This window comes from Lissotriton vulgaris, chromosome 4_1 (genome assembly GCF_964263255.1).
Source record: "Lissotriton vulgaris chromosome 4_1, aLisVul1.2, whole genome shotgun sequence".
NCBI classification, from domain to species: Eukaryota; Metazoa; Chordata; class Amphibia; order Caudata; family Salamandridae; genus Lissotriton; species Lissotriton vulgaris.
In genome coordinates, this window is record NC_141691.1 from 802,146,998 (window position 1) to 802,172,213 (window position 25,216).

General features: G+C 47.6%; 1 protein-coding gene across 1 annotated transcript in view; it reads left to right on the forward strand.

Annotated features, from left to right (window-relative positions):
* RNF144B (ring finger protein 144B) overlaps positions 1 to 25,216 on the forward strand; it is a 334,233-nt gene that overhangs the window by 106,765 nt on the left and 202,252 nt on the right. The window contains exon 2 of the mRNA XM_086965140.1: positions 601 to 797. Within this exon, the coding sequence (XP_086821266.1) occupies positions 633 to 797 (165 nt within the window). The 5' untranslated portion in view covers positions 601 to 632. The remainder of the gene's footprint in view (positions 1 to 600; positions 798 to 25,216) is intronic.

Consider the following 25,216-nt stretch of genomic DNA (forward strand, 5'->3'; position numbering starts at 1 on the left):
CCATGGCCGCTTTTGGTTCTCAGTCTGGGCCACCATGGCATGTGGTTCTCGGGTAGCTTGGTATCAAGTACGTTTTGTACTAAGGCTCCAGGATTTAGTCTTGATTGAGAAAGCAGTTCGGTGTGCTATGAAGTTTTAAGTGCCACACTAACACATATTATTACCGTATGGAAAGTCACCTCTGTTCTGTGACCCCACAGATGCCCTCTGCCTCTTACCTATAAAATGATCTTGGTACTCCTCGTGAGTGATTTGTAAGCAGGTTATATTTGACCTTGCTTACTTTAAATCGTATATATTTCAGGTATGACTGGAAATTGGAGCTGAGAAGGAACGCTGATGGGAATACAAGAAAAATACGCAATTAATAGTAATTGCAATTGATTTTTTTTGTCCAATATTTCTCTGTCCACTTTTGCGAATGTTCCCGTAAATAGACTGTTCACCATACAGAGAGGATTTCACTAAACTGAGCCTTAATGCTCGAACCCCGTGAAGTATTTACTTAGTGTAAATAAAGAGCTCCATAGTTGTAAGCCTGGCAGGCTGCATCGTTGATTTTTCGTTTAACTGATTGTGTGTGTTTCTTTTTCTCTTTAGGGAGTAGGACCCAAAGGGGCTGCCGTTCACCCATGGCGTCTGCTGGCCGGGTGTGCCATCACACCATGATGGCTGGCATGTCCACCGCGGGGGAGCTCACTTTGGAGCCCCTGATCATGTGCAAGCTCTGCCTGTGTGAACACTCTCTGGAGAGGATGACTACTCTCGAAGAATGCAGCTGCATCTTCTGCACGATGGTAAGTGCTCCCCTTAAGAGCTTAATGGACACAAATGCTGTTTAGCATGCAGCATCACTAGTAATATTTTTATGGAGAATGACAGCGGAATCACATTTTATTTTGTAGAGTCAGTTAGTCTTTAGCTAGTTTGTTGAAATAATGTTTAAAACAGTTTAATACAATTGTTTGAAATATGGATTATTAAACTCTTATTATTCACATCCACCTCCTGCTTTATGTTGGTAAGTCTATTCATTGTTTTGTTGTCTTTTTCATTCATTTTTAGGTCTCGCCTGGCGTTGCAGCGCGAAAGCGCTGTCGCCAGCTAGACTTATTGTCAGCGTGATGCCTCTCAAGGGAGACTAACCGGGGCACGCGCAGATTGCGGCCTGTGGACGCGCATGTAAGACGCGCTTGCTACAAAGTGTGTACAGCTGGTGCTCGTCAATTAGGGTTAAGTCAACAGTGTGCACGCGCTCCGGAAGACGTGCTAGCATTCAGCAGCATGCCGAGATATGTGCATACACTCTGGGTGTTGTGCACATTCACGGGTAACTATAACGTTTTGTGGTTCCTTTAGCGTTTGGAATAGGTTACTAGGATGCGTTGCCTTTGAAAATGAGCACGTTCCAGTATACGTCATGGCGTTTAGTCTTTGCACGGAAGTGGCAGCTTCTCTGCGTTTGGTCGGCATCTATGAGGTGAGCACTTCAATCAGCATAACTTTAGACCTTTTTACAACGTGAGAAGCATTGTTACACATTAACTTTTGAATTTGGAGCAATTTGGTAAAGCGGTGATTTGATTATCTTTCAGATAAGTGCAGCGTTAATGTCACGTTCTGTAACCTCTGTGCTTTCACTCGTAAAGCCGCACGATAGCTTGCTGCAGCTGTCCCCATTAACCACTTACCGTGCCCTACTCGTCCTCACTCTGGCACCTCTCCCCGTACTCTCCTTCCACAACCAGGCAGAGATAAGGTCCGACCTGCGAGCCCACAGAGCAGCACGCCTCCCGGTCCCTGGACAGCCTGCTCGTCCCCAGCCCTCTTGCATCGCCGCCCTACACCCGCCTCTAGCTCTCCATCAGCGGCTTCTCCCTCCCACCGGAAGAGCAGCCTGAATGCACGAGACCCGTCTCCTGACTGACGGCGGCTCGGACCAATCGGGGCACTTAAGATAGGGCATCCCTCAAGGATGAGCGTCAGAGGCCTCGGCTACTTTTAATCTGTGTGCATTCTAGACTGTCTCCTACAGAAATTCACACTGGCTAATTCAGTGCAAGTGGGCATGAAATCTGCCCTTCTTTCCAGCCCCAGATGTCCTTTATTTCCGCTGCGGGGTCGGCAGGTAAGAAACAGAAGACTTAGAAGCAGGCAACACCTCGGTGAACAAACGTGCAAAGCCAGCATCCTTTTACAGCGCTTGGAACAAGGTAAAGTGTCTTTCTACACCTATAAGAAGTCAGGAAATTCATAAAATGTTAGACATTTCCAGCGCTTCTTGTATAAGCTGCTGGATGGGCACCAGCAGCCATGGTTCACTGAAGGATCATTGTGCTCTAAGTCCCCCTCAGATCCCCCAAAGCAGGGGCACCGTAGACCAGGCCAGCTCTAGCAGCAGAGAGCAGCCCTTCAGGTCCATATGCTATACTCTGCTAGTGATTTTCCACCAATGCGCGGCTAAGGGTTGGCCGGTGGCCACCGACCTACTACTGTTCCCTGTACAGTATGTATACAATAAAATTGCAACCCGCAGAGCTACACTCCTCGTTTCGGATGATTTACTTTTGGCTGGCCTCTTCTGCGAGAATGTACACGGATCACATCTGGCTCTTAACAAAGCGAGGCAAACCCCTCCACCAGCTCATTTTCCATTAGCGCCAAATACCACGTTGGTCTATACAGTCCTTTAAATAGTAATGGAGACTGGCCCTGATGCTCAGGTCACCTACTGAGCTCAACTTTCCCCTCTGCTCCCTGATCTCTTCTCTCTCCTTTTGCTGAAAACGTCCCTTTTACCACCAATAGAGTGGGTGCTCAAAGAGAAACAAATGCAACATCCACAGCGCCTCCTATGAGAGACAAATAGAAACGCACACATTCTATCTCTGTTACAGGAGTTACAATCCACACAAACATTAATTTGATGTACAGCCACTCAAACACCTTTTCATAGGGGTACAACCCCAGACACAAACTCTCTCAAGGATGTATCACCGTACAGGCAGCAGATGTATCACCGTACAGGCAGCACTCTCTCTAGTAGCGGGTACAATTATATATACACACACTCTGTATCTCTGGTTTAGAAGTTACAACCACACAAATTCTTATAGGAGGTACAACCACAACCACTCTCTCATAGATGGTACAGCCACACACACACACTCATGGGTGGTATAATAACTAACCTCCTGCAGAAACTCTCTCAAGGAGGTACAAGGTAGACTAAAACACCACCCAAAAGCCTCTCTTATAGGAGTTACAGTCACAAACAAACACACACACTGTTTCTCTTCTATTGAAGTTACAACCACACAAAACAACATTGTACAACCACACAAACACATACTCTCATATGGCTTACAGCCACACAAACACACTCTTATAGTTTGTTCACCCACACGTTCTCATAGGTGATACAATCACACACAAACTCTTTTCAAGGCGGTACACCCATATGGACACAAAGGCAAAACTCTTTCTCTCTGTTACACACACACAGTCTTTCTGTTATATGAGTTACAACCAGCCAAAGTCTCATAGGAGGAAAATCCACAGAAATACCCTCTCATAAGTGGTAAAGCCACACACATCATAAACTCTCTCAAGGAAGTGCAACCATAGAAACACACACACGCAAACTTCTGTCTGATATGAGTTTCAACCACACACACACACACACACACATTCTCTCTCGTCAAGCCATAGAAAAAACAAACTCTCATAGGAGATATAACCACACAAAAACCCTCTGAAATGTGGTTGTGTCACAGTCTCATGGGTGGAACAACCACACACAGAGGCAAACTCTGTCATGCAGGGACCACTCGAAAACTCTCTTGTATGAGTTACAACAACACACACAAACTCTCTCTTTCTCTTCCTTAGAGGAGTTACAATCACCCCCACAAGACACCCTCACTCGTTTTCAGGGTACAACACACACACACACACACACACACATAGGATTTACAAGCATGCACACATTAACAATGTCTCTGGAATATGTGTTACAAACACATGCACACTCTTATAGTAGGTACAACCACACAAACACCCTCTCCTTGGTGGTACAACCCACACTCTCATAGGTGGTACAATCACATGTAGACACTCTCTCAAAGAGGTACTACCATATACCCCTGCAAAACTACATCATATGAGTAACAATCACACACAATCTGTCTCTCTCTTACAAGAGTTACAACCAACCACACAACCATGTTCTCTTATATGAGTTACAACCAAACACACACTCGCAGGATTTTCAACCACATACAACTGTGCTGTGTTTCCCCATTATAGGTGTTACAACCACACACACACAAATATACTCTCATACGAGATGCAAACACACATCTAGACACACACACAACTCTTGCAGGATGTACAACTGTGTATTTGGGCTCAGGGTGCATAAGTGGCATCAAACCTTTTCAAACTGTAATTTCAGTGAGGTTAGATATTTTCATTTACCTGGAGTCACTTCAGGCCTCCGCAGGTCATTCATGAAATAAGTCATCCTGGCCAGTCACCTTGCATAGCCAACATTTATCTCCGAATTGCCAAGATACTCGGCTCTCCTGCATTTTTCCATGCAGTAATGCAGCTTTATGGACCCTGGTTTCTGTAGAAAATAAGTTATCCAGCCTTATTGACAAAGGAGTTCCTAAATAGACGCTAAACCCCCTTGCGGGAACAGAGCTATCTCTGTACTCCGGCAGGACACCAGGCAAAGGGTGGGAGGGGACTTACCTTGGTGTAACTTTTCAGTGATGAAAAAAATTAATGCCATAAAATGGTGCCACCATTTTATCATGGCTGCTGTTTATTGGAACAATCGCATACTACTGCTAAAAGTTCAGAATTAACTTCTTAGCTAAGGGTTTGCAAATTTACTTAGAGAGTTTACCGTAATGTTTGAGAAGACTTAAATTACTTATGGGTGAGTATTCGCGCTTTATAAGATTACTGATTGATTGATTTACTACCTGTGGTTCGCAAAGTGTTGAGCATGTTAAGTTAAAACCAGGACTTTCATTCCCTTTTTGATAGAATCTCTTTCAAAGTATATAAATATGTGCATTAGAGAAAGAAACCAAATGGTACATCAGCATCTGGATATATATTTTTGTTTTGCAGCCGCAGGAGTGTAGAGCCCCTCAAAAAGCCCTTGACCTGGGCAAGAATAACTCTTCTGCCCCACTGCCTGCAAAACATCCCCTTTCTGGTAGGCCTAGACCTTAGTGATCTTGGACAGGAAACTATTGTGTATGTAGGGCTTTAGTTATATTTGTAATTGTAGAATGTTTGTAAAGTGCAAAACACATCTAAACAAGCATTTGCAATGCAATAGGTCTCGCATTTGCGAGAGTTTAACCTATTGGCATTGTATTTGACAATGCGTTTTATTTACGTTTTATAAACCAAGACATAAATAAAAGACATTGTCATTTACAATGCCAATGGCTCAAACTCTAACAACTGCGAGACCTATTGCATTGCAAATGCTTGTTAAAGTCACTCGTGAGATTGGATGAGGCCATAATACAAAGTAAGATTCATAAAATAATTTTTTTAACTTAATTTCAAGCCCAAATAACTTGAAACAATTACCTAACGTCAGCCTTGTTCATTGCTTGCCCTTTCCTCGTTTTCTCTTATGTTTCTCTCTTGTTTACTAAATGGTGGCCATAGTATCTCAAACCTCCTTTTTTCCCGACTTTCTTTGTCATCTCGTGCGCCTTTGGACCGGCATTTTCTTTAGTAATTTTATTTTAATGTTAGAGCCTTGTGCATGCTAATGTTTTACACAAACACTTGGCATAGCACTAGATAACGTAGTGTTGAGCTCAGGTAAAGGGAGAATCGATTTTACAAGCTAAGCAACAGAAGTGTTTTTCAAATTAAACAAACCTATGTCTCAGTGAGCTCTATAGTCATTGACCTTTAGTTCAATAACTTGGCTTACCTGCTTAGAAGGTTTCGTACCTAGTTCTCATTTTGCAAATACTTGAGGTGAAAAAACTGCTGCTTTAACTTTATAAATTAGCCTGCTTGACATAAGTGACTACTTGTGAAAGTGAGGCTGCCCGAGGCCACCTCAGGTGGCCAATCAGGAGGGCGGCCCTGTAGTAGCATCGGGCTTTCTCCCCTCCCCCTTACCCCCCAATGGGGGAACGACCTGCAGAGGAGTTCCCTCTGAGGACGCGGTCGTCCGCGTCATGTCTGGTGCTCCGGGCTGGGTGAAGGGCACATAGGTGCCCCTCACCAAGTTTCCGTCCTCTTTGCTGTGCCGGACACGCCGTTGACGTGTCGGCAGCTAGACACACTGTCTGCTTCAGGGCCCGTTTTGAGCGTGACGTGAAAGGCCTTGTGGGACGACATTCCCAGGGTCTGGGGGTTGCGACGAGGTGAGTACCCCTTCTCATGTGGGCCAGGTCCAAAAGTTTCCGTCCTCTTTGCTGTGCCGGACACGCCGTTGACGTGTCGGCAGCTAGACACACTGTCTGCTTCAGGGCCCGTTTTGAGCGTGACGTGAAAGGCCTTGTGGGACGACATTCCCAGGGTCTGGGGGTTGCGACGAGGTGAGTACCCCTTCTCATGTGGGCCAGGTCCAGTTTGGTGTTCCTGTGCACATGGTTGTTGCCGTCGTGGGCTGAGGCTTCGCCCGAGTGCCGGGTCTGGCCCTGCCTGCTTACATTGCGCATTTTAGTCCCATACGTACTCCTTAACCGGTCTCCTGCCCGCTCCGCCTACAGTGTTAGCCCTCCGCCTACAGTGTTAGGCACCCCCCCGCATGCTGGTGTTGGCATGCGTGTCCTGCTGCGCGGCATGGGGTCTCCTGGGGCTCGATCCTTTCCTGCCATTCTTACGTGTCGGAGTACAACTGGGGGTGTGCGCTAAGTTGGCGTGGCTGCTTGGCATCCAGATCTGTGCTCGAGCCCCGCGAGGCTGAGCCGCTTCGGTTTACTGCCCAGTGCTCTTTAGTGTGTGTGGGCACATGTGGCGCTGAGCGGGGCCTGGCCGACCTGCTTGCGTAGGTCCGTGCGAGCTTTGCTTGTTCCTCCCCCCCCCCCCGCACTCTGGGGGAGAGGTGGGGGTCTCAGGCTGACTGCCGTAATTGACGTCAGTTCCTGGGTTGGATTTACAGGGTTGTGTCCCCAGGGTGGCTTTAGGATATCACCTATCCCCCCGTGCCTTAGGTGTGGTATTCGGGTGCTCACTCTCACCAGTACCGTCGGTCATGGTCACGCTTCATTACATCCTTTGTGGGCGCGCCGTTGGCCGTACCACGTTGGCCGTCGGGCCTCCTGCCCCCCACATGGGAATGAACTTGCATGCTGACGCTGTCCACTTTTGGGGCAGGTGGGGGGGTATAGCCATTTGCTCCTGCAACCCCCCGTTCATTCCCTGCCTTGCGGCCGGCGATGTCGGTACCTCGGGTTCCTGCTGCATCCCTCGTTCGGTGCTGGGGCTATCCTCCTCTGGTAGCCGCGACCGCGGGGTTCTTGGGAGCGATGGCGCCGGTCTCTGCGGTAGTGCGGCTTCCCTTCCGGCAGCAGCTCGCCCGGGAAGCCCCGCCCACATAGGCTCAGCCTTGCCTGCCAGGTCGCACTGAGCAGCGGCACGGAAAGGTTATAAGTGTGACTCTGGTTGCGGCGGTGTTTTGGTAAGGGCAACGAGTGGTGGTCTCCCTCGTATTTATTATTTATAGGCGGGGTGGGCACCCGCTCGGAAGGAGAATGTATGGCAAAGTCGCGGGCGGGCACCCGCGCATGACGCGATAGGCTTGAGCTGCAGGGTGGGCACCTACGAGGCATTATAAGAATGTGAGGTGGCACCCGCCAGGGAGCATCTTTTGCCAGGATGCAGGGGGAATCCCCATGCCGGGGATTCCCTCTAGGGCGCACAGTGCTCCTCACCAGCTAGGGAGCACAGCGCTACAGTAGTGCTTCCTGATTAGCCTTTGCAAAGAGCTCATGGGGCGCTAGCGGCCTGATCCTTGGTGTCCTATAGACGAGTCATTTTAGTTTCTACCGCCTACGCGGGGGCCAGCACACAGTCCCCTTCGGATGGGAGGCAGCCGGCCAGACCGGAAGCTGCGGTCAGAGTCCCTTAGGTTGCACGTTTGCACTTATTAGCTACACGGACTCCGGATTGCCCGGTTCGGTTTGCCTGTGTTTTCCCGGAGACGGACCGTCTGAAGTTTTCCAGCTAGCTGGCCCATTCCTGCTCCCCGCCACCTTCAGAGTGCCCACGGGGGTGCGCTTTCCACCCGTGCCCCCTGCTCGACTTGAAGCACCCTGCCCTCGTGCAGGGCCGGATGCACACCGGGCAGGCCACTTCCTGCTCTGTGCCAGGGCACAGGGGAGGCAGCATATATAATGTGCAGCCGCTGGGGGGGGGGGGGGGGGGGGGGGGGGGTCGTCATCTTCATTGCGCAGTACATGCCAGCAAGGTTTAGAATGGCAGCTTCCGCCCCAGTGTCCGGGCATCCAGGGGGCGTCATATAAGATCGTGCAGCTGCTGGGGGGTATCATCACCACACACATGTACGTGCCCCTCCCCCTCTCGGGCCCTGAGAGGCCACCTTTGCCCCAGCGATTAGGTTGCTGTGCCGGCTCATCTCATCGAGGTTGCTACCAGGGCGCCCATGCTGGCCCGGGAAATTTAGGGGAGTACTTGCCGACTTGGGTCGGTGGTCCGAGTGGAGCGCCCTTATAAAGTGCCCTCGGGGAGCCTATCATGCAGTGGTCAGTGCTTTTTTGGGGCCCCGATGGGAGAGCAGCACCTTGCTCTACTTGACTTCTGGTGGCTCTTCCTTGGTGTTTTCATGTTTCATGCACATGGGTATCTTTAAATAACATAAAGGGCTTTGGTTCGACCTCTCACCTTCCTTTCCTTGGGAAGCTGTTTGTCATTGCGATTAGAGGAGGTGTCTCGCCGTCCTAGTGGATATCTCAGGAACCGGGATGTTGCCGTGTAATGCTAAGACTGAAGTATTTGAACAGAACTGCAAAGTTTTAATTGTTTTATGTTAAATTTCTGGATGTTTAGTGTACTGATACGTGACTTCTCAGTTCCCCGCATACAACCCGTTGATGGGAACGTTATCACACGTATAAACAATTATTCCCATGAATGGAGTCAAATATTTATGAATAGTATGGTGCACAACGGTATAGTGCATCAGTAATCGCAGAAATTGCTACTTGTACGGGAGGGTTCTAGGAAGAAGCGTCTCTGGAATATCATCCTATATTGTACAGCCTCTCTTGATGTCACTATCTACTATATAGCCCCAGTTGTTTCCCATTGTGTTGTAATCTCAGTTGGCATAACGAGCATATCACGGTCCCTAAGTCACTCTGACTCTGGTCCTTCACCCCGATTGACTTACTACCAATGAGAGACAAGCTAGCTTTTGAACGTATTTCGAAGTATAGCCCCATGATTCCTGATCTTGAATGAAACAGAGGGCTAAACCAGGTTGGTGTGTGATACCAGGTTTAAGCTTAGAGATGGTAGACCCTATTACGTTCCTCTTGGTCATGGGTGTTGTAGTTGCACGCCTTGGTGCTGTTAGAGCCTAGGCACCACAGGCTTGGGGTTGCGGTGGTCATGCGTGGCAGTAAGCAAGTTGTGGATTTTTGTCTCTGTCACAGAAGGCACAATAACCGATGCAAAAGGTATAGAGATTTCTGCAAAGAAGTAGAACACCTTACGAAGAAAGAGCTTCAATTGCAGCACAAATCCTGAGAATAGAATATTTGTTGCAATTGAAATCCATACTTATTGGACGGTACTAAAGATAGAAAAATCGAATGTCCATTTACTTCCTTAAAATTAACCCAAGCAAAACCGAATGCTGTCCTTCAACATCCAGGAATGTAAGCACTTTCTAACCACTGACCCGGACTGTGTCAAAGCAAAAGTAGTCAGCAGCTCGATAGTCAATTTTATGCGCCAACCACCCTTCCAGTTGATCCTTTCGCCAGTGTGTGAAGCTGGCTGGCCTTTCAGGATTTATGCTTACATTGTTGGCTGCGCAATAGGAGGTCCAGGGAGCAGTGCAGGTTGCAGGACAATTCCAAGGTGATCAAATATCTTCAGGTCTTGAGGTGCAATGACTGTGGTAGAGGTTGGGGGGCCTTTTCAGCCACATAGAGATTTAGAAGTAGTGGGCAAGGACACAACCCTGTTTAGACCTCTTGTGGGGGAAGGTAGGAGCACAGGTTTAGCGTATGTGAAAATCCCATGTAGGTACTACTTCCTTGGCTCAGTCTGATCGTCCAGAATGGCAGAATGTTCCTGGTGAAGTGTTTTGACCCACTGCCGAAGTAGGAGTCTCTAGCGCAGGGCAAGAAGCATTCGGTGAAGGCAGTACGACAAAAGTCTTTTAAGACACTGGTGAAAATGGTGCATGCGAAGTAGTCCTTTAGGCCCACCCCCCTTGCAAGGTTGGCAAGCAGGGGTCATACGGGGGGCGAGCTAGTAGCTGCCAGTTTTTTCAGCAAATCACCAGCATGAAAGTTGGAGGGCGGCTGCCGGTTGCCCTAGCATTGTTTTCCTAGTTTTGGAGCCAGTGATGGTTACTTTTCAGGGTAGGGTTCGAATTCTTAGTTGCGCTTGGACACTTTGACAGGTTGCCTTACTCACGCAACACAGCAATAATTTCTAGTTTTGCGGAGTTTTGCACTTGGTGGAACCTTACATAAAACTCAGTAGTTATTGCAGTCCCCTCATTGCAGAACAAAATAATTTTAACATTCTTCAAGGAAGCCATTATTAGCAGAAAGGTATTGAACCCCGGAGAGCCAATGATTGTGGTCATGGTGCAGGATAATCATGGTTTACTCTAGGAACCGATTTTATGCCAGGTTCTGTCTGCCTTTGCCACCTGTGACCAGCCCAGGGTGAGGGGGGGGGGGGGTTTGGGGAGGGTTGGGGGTTGGGGAGGGGGGGGGGGTTGGTGGTTAATTCACACTCTCCCTGGAAATCACAACGCAAAGGAGGCGCTATGAAAGGGCAGGTAGCGGGAGGTACTGTTCACCCCTGTTTCAATGGACCGACCTGTCCCCCTAGTACAGATTAGCAGTAGTTTGGGTGAGTCAGACCTCATCTGAGGTGCCGGACTAAGTTTGAGAGACTAGTTCCGGTGCCACATTTAATGAACGACCAGCAGGTTTCAGTATACCGTAAGCTTGCGTCAGCAGAAGTTTCCGCAGAGTGTGGGCCAGGTAGCACTCCCACCTTGCATCCAGCATCCCAACGGGTCAATAGTCAAAGAACAGGGGAAACACCCTCCCTGTCACCAGAACTCACGGTTAGTCAGGGCCAACTTGCCTGTTGGGCGACCCGTGCAGGTGAGGGCCTTCTTCACTTCTTGCACGGTCACACCAGTTCAGAATTGGACCGTGGCCATGCACGCTGTGTAGGCATCCCAGATTGTGGCCCTCTGGTTCCCACTGACTTGCCTGCCCCCCCCTGGGCTATCCTCTAGGGGCTAGAACCTGCATTGGATGGGGCACCTTCTGCTACCGTTGTCTCAAATACGTTGATAGTCAAGGCTGCTTAGTTGTGCCACAAGGGGCAGGATTATTACCTGGTGTTTGCCCTAAGTTTCGGGGTCAAACTAGGTTGGATCACTATATCTCAGTCCTTAGGCTTCATTACATCCTTTGTGGGCGTGCCGTTGGCCGTAACACGTTGGCCGTCGGGCCTCCTGCCCCCCACATGGGAATGAACTTGCATGCTGACGCTGTCCACTTTTGGGGCTGGTGGGGGGGTATAGCCATTGGCTCCTGCAACCCCCCCGTTCATTCCCTGCCTTGCGGCCGGCGATGTCGGTACCTCGGGTCCCTGCTGCATCCCTCGTTCGGTGCTGGGGCTATCCTCCTCCGGTAGCCGCGACCGCGGGGTTCTTGGGAGCGATGGCGCCGGTCTCTGCGGTAGTGCGGCTTCCCTTCCGGCAGCAGCTCGCCCGGGAAGCCCCGCCCACATAGGCTCAGCCTTGCCTGCCAGGTCGCACTGAGCAGCGGCACGGAAAGGTTATAAGTGTGACTCTGGTTGCGGCGGTGTTTTGGTACGGGCAACGAGTGGTGGTCTCCCTCGTATTTATTATTTATAGGCGGGGTGGGCACCCGCTCGGAAGGAGAATGTATGGCAAAGTCGCGGGCGGGCACCCGCGCATGACGCGAAAGGCTTGAGCTGCAGGGTGGGCACCTACGAGGCATTATAAGAATGTGAGGTGGCACCCGCCAGGGAGCATCTTTTGCCAGGATGCAGGGGGAATCCCCATGCCGGGGATTCCCTCTAGGGCGCACAGTGCTCCTCACCAGCTAGGGAGCACAGCGCTTCAGTAGTGCTTCCTGATTAGCCTTTGCAAAGCGCTCATGGGGCGCTAGCGGCCTTATCCTTGGTGTCCTATAGACGAGTCATTTTAGTTTCTACGGCCTACGCGGGGGCCAGCACACAGTCCCCCTCGGATGGGAGGCAGCCGGCCAGACCGGAAGCTGCGGTCAGAGTCCCTTAGGTTGCACGTTTGCACTTATTAGCTACACGGACTCCGGATTGCCCGGTTCGGTTTGCTTGTGTTTTCCCGGAGACGGACCGTCTGAAGTTTTCCAGCTAGCTGGCCCATGCCTGCTCCCCGCCACCTTCAGAGTGCCCACGTGGGTGCGCTTTCCACCCGTGCCCCCTGCTCGACTTGAAGCACCCTGCCCTCGTGCAGGGCCGGATGCACACCGGGCAGGCCACTTCCTGCTCTGTGCCAGGGCACAGGGGAGGTAGCATATATAATGTGCAGCCGCTGGGGGGGGCGTCATCTTCATTGCGCAGTACATGCCAGCAAGGTTTAGAATGGCAGCTTCCGCCCCAGTGTCCGGGCATCCAGGGGGCGTCATATAAGATCGTGCGGCTGCTGGGGGGTATCATCACCACACACATGTACGTGCCCCTCCCCCTCTCGGGCCCTGAGAGGCCACCTTTGCCCCAGCGATTAGGTTGCTGTGCCGGCTCGTCTTATCGAGGTTGCTACCGGGGCGCCCATGCTGGCCCGGGAAATTTAGGGGAGTACTTGCCGACTAGGGTCGGTGGTCCGAGTGGAGCGCCCTTATAAAGTGCCCTCGGGGAGCCTATCATGCAGTGGTCAGTGCTTTTTTGGGGCCCCGATGGGAGAGCAGCACCTTGCTCTACTTGACTTCTGGTGGCTCTTCCTTGGTGTTTTCATGTTTCATGCACATGGGTATCTTTAAATAACATAAAGGGCTTTGGTTCGACCTCTCACCTTCCTTTCCTTGGGAAGCTGTTTGACATTGCGATTAGAGGAGGTGTCTCGCCGTCCTAGTGGATATCTCAGGAACCGGGATGTTGCCGTGTAATGCTGAGACTGAAGTATTTGAACAGAACTGCAAAGTTTTAATTGTTTTATGTTAAATTTCTGGATGTTTAGTGTACTGATACGTGACTTCTCAGTTCCCCGCATACAACCCGTTGATGGGAACGTTATCACACGTATAACCAATTATTCCCATGAATGGAGTCAAATATTTATGAATAGTATGGTGCACAACGGTATAGTGCATCAGTAATCGCAGAAATTGCTACTTGTACGGGAGGGTTCTAGGAAGAAGCGTCTCTGGAATATCATCCTATATTGTACAGCCTCTCTTGATGTCACTATCTACTATATAGCCCCAGTTGTTTCCCATTGTGTTGTAATCTCAGTTGGCAGAACGAGCATATCACGGTCCCTAAGTCACTCTGACTCTGGTCCTTCACCCCGATTGACTTACTACCAATGAGAGACAAGCTAGCTTTTGAACGTATTTCGAAGAATAGCCCCATGATTCCTGATCTCGAATGAAACAGAGGGCTAAACCAGGTTGGTGTGTGATACCAGGTTTAAGCTTAGAGATGGTAGACCCTATTACGTTCCTCTTGGTCATGGGTGTTGTAGTTGCACGCCTTGGTGCTGTTAGAGCCTAGGCACCACAGGCTTGGGGTTGCGGTGGTCATGCGTGGCAGTAAGCAAGTTGTGGATTTTTGTCTCTGTCACAGAAGGCACAATAACCGATGCAAAAGGTATAGAGATTTCTGCAAAGAAGTAGAACACCTTACGAAGAAAGAGCTTCAATTGCAGCACAAATCCTGAGAATAGAATATTTGTTGCAATTGAAATCCATACTCATTGGACGGTACTAAAGATAGAAAAATCGAATGTCCATTTACTTCCTTAAAATTAACCCAAGCAAAACCGAATGCTGTCCTTCAACATCCAGGAATGTAAGCACTTTCTAACCACTGACCCGGACTGTGTCAAAGCAAAAGTAGTCAGCAGCTCGATAGTCAATTTTATGCGCCAACCACCCTTCCAGTTGATCCTTTCGCCAGTGTGTGAAGCTGGCTGGCCTTTCAGGGTTTATGCTTACATTGTTGGCTGCGCAAAAGGAGGTCCAGGGAGCAGTGCAGGTTGCAGGACAATTCCAAGGTGATCAAATATCTTCAGGTCTTGAGGGGCAATGACTGTGGTAGAGGTTGGGGGGCCTTTTCAGCCACATAGAGATTTAGAAGTAGTGGGCAAGGACACAACCCTGTTTAGACCTCTTGTGGGGGAAGGTAGGAGCACAGGTTTAGCGTATGTGAAAATCCCATGTAGGTACTACTTCCTTGGCTCAGTCTGATCGTCCAGAATGGCAGAATGTTCCTGGTGAAGTGTTTTGACCCACTGCCGAAGTAGGAGTCTCTAGCGCAGGGCAAGAAGCATTCGGTGAAGGCAGTACGACAAAGGTCTTTTAAGACACTGGTGAAAATGGTGCATGCGAAGTAGTCCTTTAGGCCCACCCCCCTTGCAAGGTTGGCAAGCAGGGGTCATACGGGGGGCGAGCTAGTAGCTGCCCGTTTTTTCAGCAAATCACCAGCATGAAAGTTGGAGGGCGGCTGCCGGTTGCCCTAGCATTGTTTTCCTAGTTTTGGGGCCAGTGATGGTTACTTTTCAGGGTTGGGTTCGAATTCTTAGTTGCGCTTGGACACTTTGACAGGTTGCCTTACTCACGCAACACGGCAATAATTTCTAGTTTTGCGGAGTTTTGCACTTGGTGGAACCTTACATAAAACTCAGTAGTTATTGCAGTCCCCTCATTGCAGAACAAAATAATTTTAACATTTTTCAAGGAAGCCATTATTAGCAGAAAGGTATTGAACCCTGGAGAGCCAATGATTGTGGTCATGGTGCAGGATAATCATGGTTTACTCTAGGAACCGATTTTATGCCAGGTTCTGTCTGCCTTTGCCACCTGTGACCAGCCCAGAGTGAGGGGGGGGGGGGCGGGGGGGCATGGTTGGGGAGGGTTGGGGGTTGGGGAGGGTGGGGGGGTTGGGGGTTAATTCACACTCTCCCTGGAAATCACAACGCAAAGGAGGCGCTATGAAAGGGCAGGTAGCGGGAGGTACTGTTCACCCCTGTTTCAATGGACCGACCTGTCCCCCTAGTACAGATTAGCAGTAGTTTGGGTGAGTCAGACCTCATCTGAGGTGCCGGACTAAGTTTGAGAGACTAGTTCCGGTTGCACATTTAATGAACGACCAGCAGGTTTCAGTATACCGTAAGCTTGCGTCAGCAGAGGTTTCCGCAGAGTGTGGGCCAGGTAGCACTCCCACCTTGCATCCAGCATCCCAACGGGTCAATAGTCCAAGAACAGGGGAAACACCCTCCCTGTCACCAGAACTCACGGTTAGTCAGGGCCAACTTGCCTGTTGGGCGACCCGTGCAGGTGAGGGCCTTCTTCACTTCTTGCACGGTCACACCAGTTCAGAATTGGACCGTGGCCATGCATGCTGTGTAGGCATCCCAGATTGTGGCCCTCTGGTTCCCACTGACTTGCCTGCCCCCCCTGGGCTATCCTCTAGGGGCTAGAACCTGCATTGGATGGGGCATCTTCTGCTACTGTTGTCTCAAATACGTTGATAGTCAAGGCTGCTTAGTTGTGCCACAAGGGGCAGGATTATTACCTGGTGTTTGCCCTAAGTTTCGGGGTCAAACTAGGTTGGATCACTATATCTCAGTCCTTAGGATGCACCATGCAGTCCTCCAATCCAAGTAAGGGCAGTTGGCGATAGATAAGTAACAGCGAGTGGATAACAGACAACGTCTGTTCGGCGACTTTGTCCCCCGGGGGCACGCGTGCTTCACAATCCTAGAGCTACAACCAGAATGGTGCCAAGTGGTGAAACCAGCTAACGGTAATATGTGTGCCTCTGGCATTACAGCTGAGCGAAGCCAGTATGGTATCAGGTGTCAAGCCTTATTGGGTACTATTGCATTCACTAACAAAAGAAGTGCCAATACTGTGAATGATTTAAGACTCAATATTCTGAACACATCCGAACTAAACAAGATGTCTTGATCTCACATGTGTGAGTAGAATTAATCCTTTACTTTTTAACAATTTATTATAGCTTCTGGCTATAATAGTCTCCCGAGATCCTTTGCGGACCCGGAAGCTCGTCGTAATTTGTCTATATGCGACGAACCAGGAAGAACGGAAAACAAGACTCAGCTCTGCCGCCCGGTGAAACAGGCGTCTTCACCATCGAATATTTGCGCATATATGCCAATGGAAGCAATTGAATTTTAGCGGTTCCGTGCCCTGGACCCTTAATTCCACCCGACCTTGTTCTAAACCAAAATATGAATTGAGCGTTGTGAATTGCCCATTTAAACTAACCACACCAACTCTGAAGTTCAGAGATTCTGGTCCTGATGAGAACTCTTATCACCAACAAAGAGTTCGAAACGCGTAGACTATTATAGCCAGCAGCTATATTAAATTGTTTTGCATAAATGGAAAAAAATTTATATATGGCTTTCTGTGAATATTGATATTCCAGTGTAAATTTGTATGTGTGTCTGTGGTTGTTTTAGATATAGGTTGATTGAGGTATGAATGAATTTTGTTTATAAATGTATTGAACCTTTTGTGGCTTATTATGTTTGTATTTATGTAAATGTGGTGTACATAAGGTTTTATAACTTGTAAAGTTGGTGAAATCACAAACCAAACTTTTGAAAAAACTATTTGTTAAAAAATAAAGGATTAATTCTACTCACACATGTGAGATCAAGACATCTTGTTTAGTTTGGATGTGTTCAGAATATTGAGTCTTAAATCATTCACAGTATTGGCACTTCTTTTGTTAGTTATTGCTTGTGGCTAAGCCTTGCTTGGGAGCCCTGACCCAGTGGTAGTTTTTTGTACTATTGCATTCAGCGCGCTTTTGTCAAAGAGACAGTTTCTCTAAGCGGTGATTCCGAGGGGGTTTCACCACAGGGGAAGCTGAGCATGGGTAATGCCTTATGGAATAAGGGTTGCAGGGTAAGTGCTGGAGGGCATGCTTGCTCATTGTCACAGCTGCTAGTTATGAACACCCCTGTACGCCATAATTGCAAAGGCTACATGATTGTTCAAATGTAAAGGACCACCTTTCTCGCCCTATTAGCCAAGGTAGGCAAGCGAGATATTGGAGTGGCCACCCTGCATGTGGGCTGCAGTCCCACAGGTGTGGACACAGGTGTTCAGGTTCACTCTGTACTTAGGACAGCAGCGAGGTAAGAGCAGCATATAGGTGGGGCAGTGCGAGCCAGGGTGTCTGAAACCTTCCCGATCAGAGTGGTGCAGGGCTGAGTCATGTGACGCTGTCGAACTTTCCAGAAAAGGGTGAATATGAGCTATTGGGATATAGTCGGGGTCATTGATAACCAGTAGGGATGGTTAACTTCCATCTAGAATTGCTGGTGGCTCTAGACAGGAGAGGTAAGACCACAGCTGTTTTGGTGGGGGGCTCTGGCGGCGACGGTGGCCGCTTCCAGACCTGTGGCGGAGTTACAGGGCGATCTGGAAGCAAATAGGTACAGAAGGGAACCTCTGCGTGGCACATAGGGGTGCCAGAGCCCAACCCCAGGAGCCTCATGGGAGGTTCCGGGAATCTGTGTCGGCGCCCTGTTAGTCTTTCGGGCGGTTGTGGGCCTGAGCAACTGGGGGCTGGACTAGCTATGCTCCGCCCTGAAAGGGGCGTGAGTTTAAGGGACCAATGGTCATGTGATCCGCGGGAAGGTGGTCACCAGAAGGTGCAGTACAAAGGTGGTTCGCCACGGTGCTGCTTGGCTCATCAGGCGGGTAGGTTGCGAGAAGGTTGCCTGCCCTTGGATCGTCCGTAAGCTAACCCACCAGATTACATATTTTGTATGTAATAAACCTGAAGCAGTTTTTCCCTAAGTTAAAACTTGTGTGGTGTGTTATTATTTGCCGGATGCATGATTGTGGGGTGGGGGAACCTGTTGCCATGATGGTACTATGAGCAAAAGCAAGATGATGACATTTGATCCATGTTCAGACCGAGCTAATAGCTGAAAGTGTATTATTAGCAGCTCGTTGTCACAATCAGACTTTCAAGAATCAAACACATATATTGGAGGGATTGCGGGATGTGAATCTGTCATGCAGAAGCTTTCAGGAGATTGTGGCCAACTGAGGTTGTAAAGGTGGTCAAGAAGGGATGAAGGAAAGAAGGAATGCAGCCACTTCAACTCAATGAGTCTGAAATCAACCCGTGCCAGGTGGTGTGAATTACTCTGTCCACTGTGTAGAATACTGCCAATAGATGTAGCTCGGGCAGTGCCCTGACATACTTGAAATTGGCTACATCACTTGCGCCATCGATGATCGGTACTAGAACAGTTTATCACATCCAAGGGGAACCCCATCTTGCAGTTGATAAGCCAATAGTTCTTCACAAAAGGCCAAATCAGTGATGTACCTGCCTTTTAAACAGAACCATTGTTGTGGGACGATTAGAAATGGGTTAGTTGTGAGACAACTGGAGCAGGGTTATATCTCCTGTTTCCTGTGCTTTATAATACTATCAGGGTATGTGGCCCATAGCGTCCCAAGTCCTCTCCTTTGCTTAAATGAGCAGGGTGTTCACTCCTGAATTTCCAGTCCTTGTTATTCAAATATTCCTTTTGCTTTACTCTTCGGGGCAACCCTCTTCTGACGACTTAGGGTCATTGTTGCCATTCCATTCCAATCCAGATTTGGCAGTTTAATGGCTAAGAATATGCTTGACTGCTTCCATCCAAACACTTTGGTTCCATTTAACTTTTGTTTTACATATGTGGTTAGTTGAATGTATTGGCAACTAGCATGCTTTAGGTCCTTGTGTCATCATCTTTCCAGCATTACTTTCCTTGAAGCACCCTTATGTAAAATGTTTTTTGTGTGACTAACATTGTGTTTCGGGGGTGGGGGGGGGGGATGTGAACGTTGTGGTTTATGGAAGGGCGTCCCTTTTTTTTTAATGAAGGATCCATGTCTAGACCATGACACACTTAGAGTGGATACAATCTTGGCAGAAGAGTTAGGGAGCAACACATATGGATGGAGACTCTTAGGATGTCATATCTTTTGCTAATTGAGACACTGCAATATCTTGACTTGTATTTTCAACATGTTGCAGTAAGCAAGTTGCAGATTTTTGTCTCTGTCACAGAAGGCACCATAACCGATGCAAAAGGTATAGAGATTTCTACAAAGAAGTAGTACACCTTACGAAGAAAGAGCTTCAATGGCACCACAAATCCTGAGAATAGAATATTGGTTGCAATTGAAATCCATTCTTATTGGACGGTACTAAAGATAGAAAAATCGAATGTCCATTCACATCCTTAAAATTAACCCAAGCAAAACCGAATTATGTCCTTCAACATCCAGGAATGTAAGCACTTTCTAACAACTGACCGGACTGTGTCAAAGCAAAAGTAATCAGGGAGGTAAAATCCACCTATCCCATGCCTTTTGTCACACTTTTGCTAGAAAAAAACATGGTTGAATGTTACATGAACTTCCAATTGTCCCTCCTCAAAAGAAGTAAAAACAAACTCACTCATACGTTGTTTAAATGATGAATCGGGCACTCACCCTTTCTGGTCTTCCCAAGGTTATTCATTTAACTGCCAAAATCCATTCTTGCTGGGCTGAAAGATTTATATACTATTGGAACTCACATAAGCTGACTCCTGCTTGTGTCTTCTTGCTTCATCCATAGATACTGTTATGCCCATTAAACGAACGACATCAAATGTGGCCAAGCTCACCACACAAAAAATAGCACCTTCCACCCGACACAAATCTCAAAAGACAAAAAACAGGAAAATGCAGTCCTCTTCTCAGGAGCGATATCTAATTTTACCATGCTATTACCAACCATCTGCACAACCACCAGCCTGCTCTTGTAGTGCAAGAAGAAGAAAACCCTACATTTGAACATAATCCTGTATCATTAATTCTGAATGGTTCGACCAAGATGACATCTTCAACAAACCAAAGATGACATTTGTGCTTCAAATGCCTGTGAATTGTACATTTTTTCCTGAAATGTAGTTAAAATGTAATACGAATGTCGAGTTCCAGAGCCCAAATTTTAAATATTTTAATTTCTCCACAAATGTGTACGAAAGGGACTGTCCCTTGCATTGGTGAAGCTTCAGAAACCATAGAAGGATTTTTATTTTATCTCCATTTGCCTTCCTTAGTTTGGATAATTATTCCACAGTTCTTCCTGTATTTTGTGCCCGGATGTCTGCTTTATTGTGCATGGGGTGCCCTGAAAACCCCTCCCTTTGTTTGGATTTTTGTAAGGTGAATTCATATTTTTTTAACACTCAGACTTCGGGATTGTGTCTAGTGATGCTGTCTGTATTTTAAATTATAGAACGAATGCAATAGTCCTGTGGGTCAAATGAATCCATTGATCTAATGAGTCACTAAATGGGTAGAGTATAGTACAACACGGAATCAAAATAAACTCATCATAGTCTTGACTCAAGTGTGACTAATAATTCTGTGGGAATGTCGACGTTCGACCCTAGTGCAAATCAGCTCAGGATCTCTCCAGGGCAGCGCCTTGTGTCTAGTGTCCTCAATAGGAAGAGCTGCTTCTCAGCCTCCGTTGGTTCTCACACCATTGAATAATCCTTGGTGTTGATCTCTAATCAACAATCACGAACTCCACCATGAAATGCGGGATCAACTATGCTACAGCTACACAGTGTCCGTATTGTCTGTGGGGTGCGCAGGACGCACTTCTGTTTTTTGTTATCATCCAGTGCAATTGCCACTCTGTTTGTCCTTAGCTTTAACAAATCTGTGCTCTTTTCCCATTTAAGTAAGCACATCTGTTGTCTCTTTCGATGAGCGTTTCTTATCTGAAATTCTAGTTTCTGCTGCATTTAGGTGCATGTCATGTTTATCGATCTGCCCATTTAGGTGACCCAAAGCGAGTGTTAGACTGTCTTATTTTACCAAGTATTTTTTGCCAAACTCTTCATTTCTTTTAGCCAGGTCATGACCTCGTCGTTGGTGGGTGCTCCCACTTCTTGGATATGATCTGGCGCTTGAGTTGTCCCTTATATCAAATGTATCCTCTACTTGGAGTTTGATTTGCCTATTATGGTGATGGTATGTAACTGAAAAGTTGTGGCACTACCACCTGAGCCAAATATTTTATGCTGTTGTCAACTTTTTCTGTTCTGTCAACTCAACTTGTTTCTGCACAGCCCACAGCAATGAGTTACCTCAGTGCAACTCCAGGCCTTGAGTAACTGAGTGGTTAGGCTACTACAAAGGGTTACATAGGATTAGTGCTTCACCAGGAAGTGGAGTCAGGCCTAGTATGCTGATCGAACCCAGTATGGCCTCCCAGCTTCCTGACCATCCTTCTTGCCAGACTCAAAGTAAAAGTGTCCAGATTGGTCTTTTTTGTATGCTCTACCTTGGCCCTCCAGTGGTTGATTTTCTTTCTTCTGTAGGTCTTAAAGAATGTTCATTTTACTTAGTTTCCAGGTTTAGTATTTGCTTTTTTTGTAAAACATGTGTTTGGGCCTCCTGTTTCTTTGACGTTGGTGTGCCAGTGAAGAGCTAGAGGTTGCTGGACTTTGCAGAGAGTATTCTAAGCGTAACTTCCGCATACATTTCACCTTCCAGCAGTTGTTTTAAAATGCTGGGACAGCCAGTTCCAGATGATGGTCCTACTGATAAAGTTTGTATGAAGTTTGGCATCTTTGAAAGAAGAGGACTTTGCATCAATTCCAAACCCAGTGTTCTGCACACAGGTCAGACTTGTACCATACTGGACGCCAATGCCATTCATTTTTTCAGCTGTACAAAAGGGGGTGGTGGATTAAACCCAGATCTTTTGACTGGGTGTGAGTGTTTGATTGATTCAGATGCTCCGTCCATCATCACCCCCTTTTGTACCGATTTTTCCCGCCAAGAGTGTGGCAGGCTCAGACGTGAGTCCCTTGCTCACTTTGCCACTGGATTCAAGCAAGCCGGGCTGAAGACGGCTGGAATGCCAGAAACCGGTCCTCGGAAGCTTGTTTCCGGTCCAGGGAAGACATGGCTTGGCAGTTTGGGCTGGACTGTTCCCATGAGGCACAGGGTCAGACTGATTTGCATATAGCCATGTCTGAACTGGGGTGGCAGAGTGGGCTAAAGAACGGTGATGGATTAAACCCAGATCTTTTGACTGGGTGTGAGTGTTTGATTGATTCAAATGCTCAGTCCATCACCACCCCCTTTTGTACCGCTTTTGGCCGCCATAAGTGTGGCAGGGTATGCTCAGACGTGAGTCCCTTGCTCACTTTGCCACTGGATTCAAGCAAGCCGGGCTGAAGACGGCTGGAATGCCCGAAACCGGTCCTCGGAAGCTTGTTTCCGGTCCAGGGAAGACATGGCTTGGCAGTTCGGGCTGGACTGTTCCCATGAGGCACAGGGTCAAGACTTATTTGCATATAGCCATGTCTGAACTGGGGTGGCAGAGTGGGCTAAAGAACGGTGATGGATTAAACCCAGATCTTTTGACTGGGTGTGAGTGTTTGAATGATTCAGATGCTCCGTCCATTACCACCCCCTTGAGTTCCCCATTCATTTTTGCAGAGCATAAACAATTGATCAGAATTTGAAAAGGAGTAGGGGTAATTGATGTTGGAAGAGCGCCACATTGTAAGCATACATTAATGGTGGGTGATTGACTCAAGTCACAAAGCGTCTCTGCATCAGTACTTCCTCTAATTTGTTTTGGCAAGAGGAAGACAAGTGAGTGTGTCTCCTTTTTAGCCTCTTTAGTACATCAGTGATTTACCAACGCTCCAAGACTAGCAGCAGGTTTTTGAGCAATGGGCTGTTGACAGCACAGAACAAGTACATGGTAATGCACTCTATAATGTTATGGGGGCAAGCAGCTAAGTTTCTGTGCTAGGAACCTGAAGAGCTGCATTAAATTCCAGGCTTTCACACTTGACCAAACCTTGCATGATTCTCTGCATATCATTTCATCTCCCTGTGTCTGAAACGGAATATTAGATGAAGGACAAAATATACTAATGGTAACTGTTGGTAATATATCGTCCAATTAATCAGAAATCTTTCTTCATATTTCTAGACATGCTAATAATGGGTCGATGTCATATTTCGTTCTTTTGTGCGGATGGTTTTTGATCACAATGTACATGGGTAAGTAGTTACAGAAGGGCTTCCAAAGCTTAGGGGAGCACGGGAAGTGAAAGTTCTGAAGCAATTGAGATGGTTACAAAAAACATATCAGTCCAGAGGCCCTAGTCCAAAGTCAAAATGACGCAATGCTCGAATTGTAGAGCAGAGCCAGGCTCATACCGGCCAATAACCTTAATAAACTCAGATGTCACATTTTTTTCAAAGGCACTAGTGACAAGATTATCTAGGGTAAAGGGTAATAGAAGGCTTGGTGAGCAAGAATCAGCACGGGTTTGTCCCACACAGGGGCACCACTCAGCACATTAGGAAAGTAATTACACTATTCGATGCACAGGGGGTCTCACAAGGGGGCGCAGGGGGACCAATGGCAGTTCTGTTGCTTGACGCTGAGAAGGCTTTTGATCGCGTGTCCTGGGAGTTCCTCCGGACGATACTGAGGAAAGCCGGGTGTGGGGAAAGCTTTGTGAGAGCTGTGCAGTCGCTATACAGGGCTCTCACAGCATGTATAAGGGTGAATGCCGGTCGCTCTAGCCCCATTGAAATCTCACGTGGTACAAGGCAGGGCTGCCCGTGCTCACCTTTACTGTTTGCTATGTATATAGATCCATTGATTCACAAACTGGAGCAAAATAATCAGATACAACCAATAGTAACAAAGGTGGGTCATTGTAAAGTCCTCGCGTATGCCAATGACGTGGCGGTTATTACACCTTCACCCACAGAGGCTATCAAGGTAATAGAGTTAGGAGCAGACCAATTTGGACGGGTAGCAGGTTATGCTCTGAATAAAGCAAAAACTCAAATCATATTAAACGCACAAACAATTTGCATAGACTCACGGGTGGTTTCAGAGGGGGTATACTTGGGGGTGACTATCACAGCAGACTTGGATAGCCTGGTAGAGATAAATATTAACCCGATAATAAACAAATCAAAGCGCGCAACCTTGATAGAGTGAACAATCTCCATATGTCAATAGTAGGACGGGTAAACTTTGTGAAAATGAATCTCCTCCCCAAGTTTTTATACCTATTTAGAACAATTCCTCTATTTTTTAATTCTCTTTGATTTACCACAATAGAACAAATGTTCAATTGTTTTATTTGGTCTCAAGGGAAAACCAGAAGAGCGCTAAGATACATGTCATTGCCAAGGGACCGGGGGGATGGGCTATGCCGGATTTGAAATTATATTACTGGGCAGCGGCGTTACAGCAGATGACAGGCCTTTTGGGAGGGGCAGAAATGGAAGCAGAAACACATACTAGATCTACCGAAATTTATGGGCTGGTTCTAGCTGGGGATACGGTGAATGTTTTTTTTTAAGTATACGGAGCAGAGCTATTTAAAAAAAACAAGATTTAAAACGGTTGATGCGGCTTATAGGATTTGGAAGGCCGTTATGAAGAGTTTCGGCTTGGGTAGATTTAATGCACATACCAGATTAGCTAAAAAACCCACAATACCACAGGAAATTTTCGCGAATGCAACCTTTGGGGAGTGGGAACAACTGGGGTAAGGAAGGCGGGAGATCTTGTAGGATCTGAAGATATGCGACAATTCTCCGACCTCCAAGAGGAATTTGGAATTAACTCAAGGAATTTTTTCAAGTACTTACAGGCCAGAAGCTTTCTAGCTGGT